The sequence below is a fragment of the Coloeus monedula genome (genome assembly GCF_965178545.1).
Source record: "Coloeus monedula genome assembly, chromosome: 7".
Lineage (NCBI taxonomy): Eukaryota > Metazoa > Chordata > Aves > Passeriformes > Corvidae > Coloeus > Coloeus monedula.
Genome location: NC_138787.1, coordinates 8,795,046 through 8,807,316, shown reverse-complemented (window position 1 = coordinate 8,807,316; position 12,271 = coordinate 8,795,046). Strand labels below are relative to the sequence as shown.

At 43.5% G+C, this 12,271-nt stretch overlaps 1 protein-coding gene across 1 annotated transcript in view; it reads right to left on the bottom strand.

Moving 5' to 3' along the window:
* Positions 1–788: 788 nt before the first annotated feature.
* The window catches only part of GLS (glutaminase), a 63,938-nt gene continuing 52,455 nt past the window's right edge, over positions 789–12,271 (bottom strand). Inside the window, exons 15-18 of the mRNA XM_082285345.1 lie at positions 5,612–5,673; positions 4,631–4,707; positions 4,408–4,471; positions 789–4,040 (exon numbers count right to left, since the gene is read on the bottom strand). Of these exons, the coding sequence (XP_082141471.1) occupies positions 3,884–4,040; positions 4,408–4,471; positions 4,631–4,707; positions 5,612–5,673 (360 nt within the window). The 3' untranslated portion in view covers positions 789–3,883. The remainder of the gene's footprint in view (positions 4,041–4,407; positions 4,472–4,630; positions 4,708–5,611; positions 5,674–12,271) is intronic.

Below are 12,271 nucleotides of genomic sequence, written 5' to 3'. Positions count from 1 at the left end.
GTGTTGTGGTCATTTCTATTTTAAAGTGGACGTGTCTGTCATTATTTTACTACTCTGTATCTCATTTTGAACTCGTTTGTGCAACTAAAGAGATACAGCTCTGAAGCCCAAGGCAGTATTGCAGCTTTTAATTCTCTGCATTGTTGCAGGTCTGCCTGCACTGGAGTTCTTAGAAGGTGACTGTTAACTTTGTTTTATTACTGCTTCTATCACTTCATTAATTTGTTTCTGTCCCCACACAAACTTCAATAAACTGAATTTGAATTTCTAATTTGAGTCCTCAGTAGGATAACTGATCTATGGCTCATCTCTGTGGGCTACCAAGCTGGATCAGTGCTGCATCGTTTTTCTCTGGGGCAACTAAGTGACAAAATCCCTCATCTCACACTTGTCAGGCTTTTATATGAACTGCACAGCCAGACAGAGAATAAAGGAAAGAAACTGTTGGTGTGATGAAGGATAGCAGGAGTAAGGCAAGAGAAAGCTAGAGCTGTTGGGAGCTCCTGGCCAATCCACTTAAGAATTCCAGCATTAACAAAAAGCAGCCAGTGAAAGGACACAGCTCTGGAAGTGTAGGTTTCAAAATAAACACCAACAAAAATCAGAAAAAGGCTACATTAGATAAATGCATTCTTATTTCCTGTATGTTTTGCGCAGTGGAAATGACCAGAGTAGGTTTTCCTGGACAGCATTCCCCATGACTGAAGACTTATTTCAATGGCAGTCACACAGATAACCAATAAAACCCACCAGCACCACTATCATCTTGGTATTTCCATTTATTATGCTGTAAAAAGCAACACTATCTGGATTTTATTTCTTAAAATAAATAACTTTCATTTTCAGAACCAGTACAGCTCAAGTTTAGATTCATTCATGGGAAACTGCTAGAAATACATTCATCACTGTCTAGTCCCCACAATACAGAATCTAAAAGTCAAGATCAGCCCAGTCAGTTACAATGACCAGAAGTACACTGCCAGTAAATATAGTCACGGATAGTCCAGCTCTGAAGCAAAAAAACCCGGTACAATAAAGTTTGTTCACAAAGATAGGCTAATTAATGCTAAGACTACCACAATATTTCTGAGTACAAAGCATTAAGTTAGCTGAACAATTTTAGGTTGTGATACAGAAGAAACATATATGACATAAAAACAAAGGAGTGGGGGAATCTTCTTTGGAGTATAAGGAAGTCAGCGTTGGTAAAGATAACCAAAAGCTATTTACTGTAAAATCTACATGTCAGTGTCATGAATGATAAACAGCCAAACCAATGTACTGCATATATTTATAAATAATGCCATGTCTACGTAGCTGCATTGCTGAATTGGACATTACAAAATAATCCATCTTCTCACAATGAGAAAATACTAGAACTAACCAGCAAAAATGCACTGAAGCTAAGACCGGCTAAAAGCACTCGGTACGAAAGCATTAAGTTGAGGAACAGCTATGATCTTCAATGTTAGCTCAGTTAAAATCCTTCTTTTGGTTTTGGTTTGTTTATATCGTGTACTATATAATATACCTATGTTTAAAAACACCAGTTTGAACAATGCAATGTCAGTTAAATAAAGCAAAATCAGGTATTTTTCTGAGAAGCTATAGGATGTGTTGTAATAGGGGGAAAATAGGGAAGATTAGCACTGACATTCGTAATTCTGAACTAGGATCCATCTGAAAATATTCCTTTACACTGAAGCCAATAAATCTGTTGCCAGAGAAAAGATGCTGGAATTTAGATCAGAGTGCAGCAGAGAAGAGGCCTTGTGCTACCCAGTGACTGGTGTGGCTCAACAAGGAGCCAGAGGCCATTTCATTTAGTTCTTGTTTACAACAGGGGTGGCTGTGACACAGGATGTGAAGAGAACGGGTTAAAAGCCTTCAGAAAAATAGCTGATCTTCAGAAGAACAACAAAAAAAACCAAACCAAAAAACAAACCCAACTAGCTTAAGAACAGTAGGATTCTTGAGAAAAAGTGTTTGATAACCATGCCAGCCAGCTTTGAGATGCTATTTGAGGGCTTTGGACTTTCAGACTCTTCAAAGATTTCACCATCATGAAGACAGTCACTGCTTGTGATGAGTACCAAGCACTTTTCCATGTGGCTTGTCCTCCCTGCAGGGAGGCAGTATGGCATTTCAACGAGAGACTGTACAGGAACTTGAAAGGATTTATTCTCAACTATACTGACCTGCTGGGTCGCTCTGGAGAAGTTACTTCTCTCCAAGCCTTAGTGTACTCATTGCTAAAGGAGGGTAATGTGGTTCAGATCATCTTTATAAAGTGCTTGGGCCATTCTAGGAAGAATTTGGGCATTATTTCAAGAGGATTTTGGTGCCAAAACACAGAAAATTTGAACTCTGAGACCTATTAATGACTTGTACACTACATGCTAGGATAAAAACCACCATATACACAATTCTCAAGCACAATCTCCTTTTCCATGTGCTAAATGATTCCTGCCTACAACTCTTGTGCTGAAATTCTTGCCTATGTCCAACAACTGTAGTGTTTTGTGAATATCTTAAGTGACTGCTCACTTCTGAGGTTTTATGCCACAGTACTGGCAGAAGCAATTGCACGTGGGACAGGGAGCTGTGGCAATTTTAGACTTCTGTGAACTACAAATACCTGCATCTACGTTTTCCATGAGGGGCACGTGCCACGCTGGCTTCAGTGGCAAGACAATTGAATTCCACTGTTCACCATAAAAGGCATTTACTTACTTGTGCTCCTGGTGCTGAACTCCTGTCCTACACCAGGGGAATCCCAGTGATGCAATATCCTGCTCCCTGGTTGATGGCAGTGCAAGAAGAGAACTTACCCAAAAACCTGGCTTATCTCCTGCTCTGCTCCCGTTTTGATTGGCTCTATGCTCCTTAAAGCTGTTTCACTCCATCTGTGTTCCTCACTACAAGCCTAAATGAGCTCAGATTGGCGTGTAGTATTTGGTTTAGTTCTTTGCCTTTCCAGCACTTCCATTGCCCTTGCTGGCTCCTGGCACAGCCACCAGGAGCAGCACCTGTCAGCCCCCCAGGGGTTCTGCTGTAGTGCAAATATACCTGCAAGGAACACCTGCACGGAGTGGAAGCACCCACGTTCCCCAGCCACAGGGAAGTACTTTAGCAGCTGAACATGGAGAGAGAGAGGAGGGAGGCAAGACAAAGGGAACGGAGAGAAACACTCCCAAAACAAAAATCCCACTACACACCAGTGCTACAAGTCACACTCCCCTACGTCATTTGGTCAAACAAACCTTAAAACACATTCCCTGACAAGACTATCTCTAAGACCATTGACAAGTGTCACCTATATACTCTGTGATATTTATAGTATGTAAACAAGGTTGTGTGGAATTCTTTTCTCTATTTTTTCCCAAAGATAAGTGCAGATCCTTACTTAACACACCCAGCCTAAATGTACATCAGCATCCTCAGCTTTCAAAAAACCTCACTGACGCTCCTACCTGACAGTACTCTGGCTCATCCTGGCCATACTGGAAACAGAAGGCTAAAGAAACAAAAATTCAGCAGAAAAGTTCCTGACCACGGACTAGAGTTCACATAGAACACAAAAATAAATTAATAGTGCACAGTAAAGCCAACAACAGCTAAATATTTTTATACATCAATTATATGCAGCATGAGGTAATATTGCTCACATTATGGAGGGAGATTCTTAGTTGGTTTTGTTTCTTTTGAAGAGATTGGATTTGTCCTGTGCGTATAGAAACTCCTGCAACGTAACACTGAAGTAACAGAGACTTCTGTAAAATATATACCACTATCAGATAGAAACACACACGCTCTTCATTACTTATGCATACCACAATTAAATAGGTAAGTGATTTGATTCTTAGGATCTAGCTGAAGATGATTATAGTAAGCCATCCAGATTTTTATGAACCGTTCGGTTCTCCTTCCCATCGTTGTTATCCTCTGATGGCGTGTATTGGACCTGATACTCTTGAAGAATTTTAAAAACATCGTGGTGTCCAAAATGTAAAGCTTCATCCATAGGAGTGTTATTCCACCTACAAAAAGCAGCACAGTATTTTTAAGATCAGCACGTTAAGCACAGAGCCAAAAAGCACCACAAATCTAGCTCTTTACATACTGCACTAATAGTTCAGCACACAGACCACACTCAGTTCAGTAACTGTGGAACTACTTCATTAAGCTGAGCATAACCTTTCAAATAATGAAATTACTTGAAAAAGGGCTTAGCGGTTCATTTTTTATTCCTGCTCAGTCTGCAGAACCTACAGAGAATCAGTAGGATCCCATTCCCCCCGCTTCAGTGGACTGGCTCAATACATTCCACTCTTATTTGACAGGCACCTCCTCCTCATGGGGACTACTGGAGCATCTTTCCTCCAAAGCAGCAATAAAAACACTCACCTGTCTTTGGGGAAAGGATTCACTTTGCACGCTTCCAGCAGAAACTTAACAACATCCACATGTCCTACGAGAAAAGCAGTTTTGTGAGTGCGTGTACTTCTATATATCCATGTATGTACAGACAAAAGCAGACACACAGAGACAGCAAAGATGTTCTAAAGCAAGCTGGCTCCCTCCCACAGGCAGACAGACAGACAGCAAATGCTGTGTGAGGAGACAGTACCTTCTGCAGCCGCCACATGCAGGGCTGTCCGTGAGTCGTAGTCTCTTTGCTCCATATCCATTCCTGACAGAGCAAACCTTAAAAAACAAAATAAAATAAAAGAGGTTGCAGAGACAAGTCTTCCATAATTAAAGCACGTTACTAAACTAGCATGGAACGGTATCGCTCTGACACAAGAGGATGTAAGCAGCACCACGAGCACATCGGATCTTTGCTGATAATGAAAGGGGCTTTGGCTCTAAAAACCACGTTAGTGCCTCTTTTTTTCTGCTCTTTAGTTGTCATGAAGAAAAATAAAGCATCTTTGCAGGAAACATAACAGTCAACACACCTCATTTAAAATGGTACACGGACAAGCTAAGCCACATAAGGCAAAGGAAATTTATACCAGATGAGAAAATCCCAGGAAGTCTCCCAAGTCTGAAAATCCTGAGCAGCATTAAGGGATTGGGAGAGTTCTTGCTTCACACTATGGTGCCATGGGAGAGCAAAGCTTAACTATACACACTTTTCCACCCACTAACTATATTTAGATATATTCTAGCCAAATTAATGTTTATTTAGTCTCCTACCATTATTACTTTAAATTTTGCCAGATTCTCTTCCAGATTTAAAAAGCAAAGCTGATGTCCTAACCTGTCCGATAACCATGTACATTTTCCAACATGAATTTTTGTGGCACTTTCAGAATTGAGTATTAAAGCAGGTAAGAGTACAAGTAGGATTTTCTGACAGTACTATAAAAAAATTGGTTAAAGAAATTCTTTTACTGTGATCCAAAGAAATGGAACACAGTGGGATTCAAGGTAGTGTGAGGGTACTTTTTTTGATGGTTGGGTTTTGGGTGAACATACTCAATCTCTAGCTCATGCAGCTCCATGTCCCCCACACAGACACAGTGCATGTGCATGTTCCTAAATCAACAACAACAGCAGGAACCAAACAAGCAGCATCCTGTTCCCAAACCCCAATGATTTTTACCTCCGGAGTGCAGAAACGTCCCCTGTGTAGGCAGCAAACAGCAGATTTATCACAGATTTCACCTACAAAGAAAGATTAAGTTCCAGTTTACTGATCTTCTTTCCTCAAAAAGAAAACCCAGCATGGCCAGTCGGTCCAGTGTTTATGAACTGGTTAATTGTTCTTGCCTGACCATGTTTTGCAGTACAGCTTGCTTTGCTACCAGTACTGCATGGTCTGTCTTTCCAAGGCTGAAGTCATTAAGGACAGTAAAAGAACTAAAACAAATTAATTTCTGCTCTATTGTGGTAAAAAATATGAGCCTTGCTCTATGGGCAAACCGTATTTCTCTCTTCAGTTTCCCAGTAACAAAAGTATTGAATTGCACAGACAGCATCACGCTGCACAACTTATAAAACCATTAACTCCTTTATAAAGCAAACTCATTCTGGAAAAGTAAGATTTTTTTTATTATTATTATTAACTGCAAAGATTCCTAATGCCAGGAGAAATCTGTGTCAGCAGAAGAGAAGAAATGATACCTTTTTTCTACATATTACAGATTATCCTTGCATACATCCAACATACAGACTTTCCTCAAATAAACTGTTTTAAGCGATTCTGTTACATAATAAGCAAGGTTTCCAGGCAGACAAAGTTGCATTTTTTTAGATAAATATGGGCTTAAAGCATGATACAGGTAAAGTCTCAGGTACATAGTGCTTTTTCTCAGCTGTATTAATTACTCTAGTAAGAAATGATACTGTCAGGCTACACCAACCTTGTCCCATGCATATTTTTAATACATCCTGGCCATAACAACTCTGCAGGTTTTAACAAGAGCCAAAAATGACAAGCTAGATGGTTTTAAGCATCCCACATCAGCTTCTTTCATAAGCTGACATAGCCACTTCTAGGCACCATTTCACAGTAATTTCCAGTAAACTTTCTAAATGCTGCTTTGCTTTCTGAGTCTACAAAGCTCTATCACTGCCACCAGCCAAGCAACAGAGATAAAGGAGGGAGCTGATGCTGCACTGACCTTCTGCAACAAGGAGGAGAAACGAACAGAATGAAAACTCTCCACCCACAAGCAAGTCTCCCACAGATTTCTGCAAGAACACTGGCGTATTTTCACAGGGCCACAGACGAGCCAACATCTGCGCCTCTTCTAAACCAAAGCCACGGAATTGCTTGTTGTTTTTTACACCTCAAATATGCACTGACACAAGGAGAGACCGAAGCATAAGGAAGAGGAGGCACAAAGGCCAGGATGGAAATACAAAGGGAACACGGAGCCACCCTCACTCCAGCACCCACAAACTCCTGCAGCTCCTTTTCAGTTTGCATTATGAGGGCTGTAAGGCTTAAGATCTGTAGGACTCCCTCCTTTCTCAGGGGCTCTGCCCCCCTGGGCTGTCCCTAAACCTGACTGGCTCCAAAGGCTGGGCCCCTGGTCAGGCTCTCTCAGCTCTGACCCCGCAGCACCTTGAACTGTGGCAAACCTGACATCACGCCCCAGACCCTCCTCGCCAGTGTTACAGAGGACAGGCCTTGAGTGACTCTATTCCTCCCACAAAGATTTTTTTTGTTTGGAGTTTCTGCCAAAAGCCAAACCAGTGACCGAGACTCCTCAGCAGGTCAGCAGGGCCCTGCTCCGGAGGCAGAGCCAGCCACCCCAGCTGAGCCCTCCTGCCCCAGAGGCAGCTCCCCATGCTGGGCTCAGCCCCTCTCCAGCCCTGGCTCAGCAGCAGGGCTGCAGGAGCACGGGAATGAGCTCCTGGGAGCAGCCTGCAGGGCTGGGGTCTGCTGCTGCAGTGTCACAGACACACGGACTTGCATCAGCAAGGCCAGCTCAGGGCAGCAACCACCCAACCACACTCCCTGGGCTTTCCATAGGAAACACCACAGCCACGCCGAAATACCAAACCCTCTAACAGAGACAGCATCTGTTACAGGCACCGGGCTGCAGACTAAATGCAGGTGTGAAAGGGGAATTTAGTTTGATAATCTCTACATTTCATCGAGGTGATTCAGGAGCTCTTCTCAGGGAGGAGAAGCCGCTGGGGCCCCAGGCAGAGCGGGCTGGCGGCACTCCCACGTTTCAGGTCCTACAGGTGCTGAATACTCTCCCTTTTCAGGATCTGGGATAAGCAAAGGATACACTCTGTCTTTCATAAAAACCATTTCAGAGGCAACTGACCATTTTGGCTGGGATTCTTGATGTTTCTGGGAAATGCAAATATATATTAAAGTAATAAAATAAAAATAGCACACATTCCTCTCTTCAAAAAACAACTTTCCAAGTGCAGTCAGAACCCAGAATCCTGGATTCAGCTGAACATTTTGCTAAAAAGCGATTTTTGTTTTCTATAACAACGTGACAAAACATAATTCGGAGATTCCTGAGGCTTTGTAACACAATCACCTTAGATCATGTCTCTCAGCAATCTGGGAGAGGTCAAAGCTGCTCCTTCCTTAAGATAAATCAAGTAAAATCAAACGTCACGTTACTATCAAACTGAACTGCTTGACAGATCAAAACAAAAAGAAATACAAATCCAGACAAAAAGATCTCTGCTTGTTTAGCTCAGAAGGAAATTTGCTCCCTGTCCAATACAAAAAAGTAATGGGATACAAAAAGCAGGAGAAACCCAACAAATTAAGCAGAACAACTATTAGCAGAGTAATTACCCAAAGCTGGTCAAAGATGAACTCAAGCTAGAACAAGCCAAGTGTGGCCATCATAGCTGAAAAAATCCACTTGGAACAACTTCCTCCAGCTTCTAGAGAGACTTTAATGATTTTATAGAAGAATTAGACTGGATTTGCTACCAACAAAACACACCTTGAACCCCATAACTGCACTCTGCTGTAACAGCAGCATAGTCCAGGCCAAAAAATTAACAGATTTTATAAAGTATGAAATTAAATTGCTAAGAAGGCAGCCATAAACAACAGAAGTTTTACTGAGTTCACATAAAAAGTGAATCTGCAAATACAAAATTCATTTTGAACTCAAAGTAAGAATATACCATCTCCACAAGCATCTTATGGGTCTTCCTTAGTTTTCAAGGAAGCAGCATAATACTAAATCATCATGTAAGAGGTTATCATTTACAGTGAGAAAAACCCACTATGTGAGCAGCACTTGCTGCCATAAGCTTTGTATCTGTGCAGAATCTCACTTAGGCTGCCACAAAGCCAAGTACAAATTCTCTACCCAAAACTCACAGTGTACTAGCTTGAAATAACAGGTTCATTGCAAAAAACATCAAAAGGCAAAAGAAACTCCAAAGTGGCAGCAGCAAACATACGATTTGGGGATTTTTAACTGTAGGGGAGAAAAAAATAGTGAAGATGACAGATGAGCTCTATCCATTCAAACTAAGTAGGGCACAAGGCAACTAATTTAAGTGTTTAGAGACACTGTCAGTGAGTTTCTCACCAAGTGGTTCATGAACATTCAGTGTTGGTGTCTCGATAACTGTACTGGTGAACACAAGCTTCCCTAATGTTTAGAAACAAAGTTCCCCTTCAACCCAACAGCCATGAATTACCTTTTCCTACTGCATGTACTTCCCTAACTATGAAAATTTAATAAAAGGAGAAGGGATGGGGTCCCTTTGCTTTACATGAGCTAGAGGGGGTCACACACTGCCATACAGCTGCATGGCAGGATCAAACCCAGACCAGAACTGTTCCACCTTTTGTCAATCAGGAGAGAAAACCTGCGTGCACTGAAGCAGAGGAACTTGGCAGCTCTCTTCTCACCATGCCAACAATACAGAGCACTGCTCACTCAGCTACAGTTAGACCCTCTTTGTACAGCACTCCTTCCTGAGCACTGGGTATATATCCTCGTTATGAAACCAGCAAGGAAAGGTTCCTCAGAAATACTCATGTCACTCAACGGTAAAAATGAGAAACACAGTTTCACTGTCAGGTTAGTAGGTGTTAGAGGTCTTGGACTCAGCTGGACAAAGCTATGAAGGATTCAAGCCCTGCTTCACATCGGCAGTGGCCAAATGACCAACACCTCCAGAGGTACCTCTCCAACTAATGGTTCTTTGAGTCTGTGGGTGAGGATGTGAGCAGCTCAAGAAAGAAAAATCAAGACTGTTGTTGCTCAAGAACTGCACTGAGGTCACGTCAAAGGAAGGAAACAGCCGGACTTCAGAGCAGCAGGAAGTCACAGCGCTGCAGCAGATATTTCAGATAAACATGGGGGCCAAAAAGGCAAAAAACGAAAGGGAAAAAACACCATCCGAAAACCCCAAATGGACAAACTGCTACAGCGAGCTACAGCACTGACAGTTACAATGGGAAACTCAGTGTCAAAGCGACTCCTCGTCCAAAGCTTTCCCACCACAGTTATTTCAAATATCTCCTGAGCCTGGTTATGCTGCAAGTTTTAAAGAAGTCTCCTTCAAGCAGCAGTGCTGACGTGAACGGATGCACAGGAACTGCAGCAGGGAGCACGTGGCCCAGCACACAGCAAGTCCAGGATGTGCCCCCCTTCTCTGCAGGCACAAACGACTTGGGCATGACATGAGAGCTTTTGGGGTGGTTTTCAATTTCTCTGTGTACCAACTGGAAAAACTTAATGAAAAAAAGAAAAATTTAACTTCAGTATTAATATGCTGAAGTTACTTATTTCAAGTGAAATGTCAACACATCTAACTGATCTGAAAGGCTTGGCTGGAATGTGGGAATTGCCTTGGTGGAGTATTGGTAACAAAACAGTCTTTCCTTACTTGAGCTGCACACCCAAATCCAGACTTACTTAAATAATCTCATGATGGCTAATAGCAAGTGCCCACACAAGACTGAGATCTTAACAGAGACCAGTTTAGAGGATTTTTTTTAAACTGAAGAAAAGCACATCTGTCACTGCCCGGCTCTAACACCATCCACAGAAGACCTCTCCAAACCCTTCACAGAGAGCACACTGACACTGCTATTGGCACTAAGACGGGAAATGCAGGCCCAGAGACAGAAATGAACTGCTACGGTCTTGTGGTGAAGGGAGAGTGGCCTGACACCTTCTGCCCACTGCCTTCATCACAAATGCAGAACAAGCACACCTTGAGTAGGAGCCAAACCCAAGCAGCGAAGCACGCCAGCGCTGTGCTCTGTCCCTGCCCACGTGTCCCTGTCACCACAGGGCTCTGTCCTGCTCTGCTATCACTGCAATGCCTCCAGCACGGCAGGGAGAGCCTCTGCCCCGCACGGCACTTGGCTCAGGAGAGAAAAGCCAAACAGCTGTACATGTACGGAAAGCAAATCCTTCAGAAAAAATTAATTTAGCTCAAAGCTGGATTAATTCCATGAGAAGCTCTTAGCTAAAAAGGTCAGTGAATCTGGATTTTAATTTCCTACTGTGCCCTGTTTCCTGAAAATGCTCTGCAATTCCTCTCCAATTTCTTTGAAAACATTACAGAATTAACATTCTGAAAAAAAGTATTACTTCCAACTTTACGTTTCTCCAGATGGCTGAGCAATACAGTCAAGCCCTACAGTCACAATAGTGCTGCTCAAGGCAATACAAACAAGGGTAAATAAACAACTCCCCTAAACTTTGCAATGCTCTTTCCACGATATTTAGGGATGACGCCCCAGGTTACACTTCTGAAGAGATGTTCAAAATACTGAGGAAAAAAGGATTGAATGGATATTGTTTCTCAGGAACATTGCTGTATCTGACCTTTACTGTGCACCAGACCAAGTGTGCTCAGAGGAGACTTTCAAATAGAACAAAAGGAGTTAAAAAGAGAGAGTAGAGCTAGCTGAGAGAACACATGCACCACGCTCTTCTCTCAAATCCCACCTTTTTGTGCTTAAAATGGGATGTAATGTTTCCTTCTGGGGAACCCTGCCCGTCTGGCCAACTGGCTTGAATAACCAAGTTTTAAAAGTTCCCCTGCACAGCACAGAGCTGTAGAGATAAACTGGGATTTAAATTCAGCTCCTGACTTCCCTAATGACAGGTGACTATCACACCAACCCCAGGGCCTGATGCACTGGGATCTCAGAATGGGTCCCAGACAAGCAGGGCTCTGGGTTATGTGCTCCCCGGGCTCCTGAGAGGCTCCCAGCCCTAGGAGGGCTGCACAGCAATCAGAATGCAGTCCTGCAGCTCTTCATCAGCACAGAGCACACCAGGGAAATCAGCCCAGCTCGTCTGGAAGTGTCCCCAAGGCACACTTCGTGCCACTGACCCCCAGCGGCGCTGAGCACAGCTAATCTGCACGTCTGACACCCTGGCTGCCTCCCTGGGGCACCTGCGCCCACACCGAGGGTGACACAGCACAGCTCCACAGCTCCCTGTTCACACGGAAAATCTGCCAGGTGGCATTTCCAAACAGCGCATCCCGGCAGCACATTGTTCCAGCCAGGAGGCTCCGTGCTTTCCCGCAGCCCACTGGCGGCCACCCACCCTGCCTGGCAGGGGACACATGAGCCCAGGAGCCCCGCACACGCCGGCTCTCCATCCATTGTTCACAGCACACAGCTAATCCGGCTCAGCGCGGCATTAACTCGGAAACGCAGAAATAGACTGTTAAGCTGCCCAAGGTGAGCACTCGTCCAGTGAACGGGGATTAGCAATCCACAGAGGGGACAGACCGACTGCTCCACACTCTGCCTATTCCCATGGCCTCTGCAAACGGCCAGGGCCTG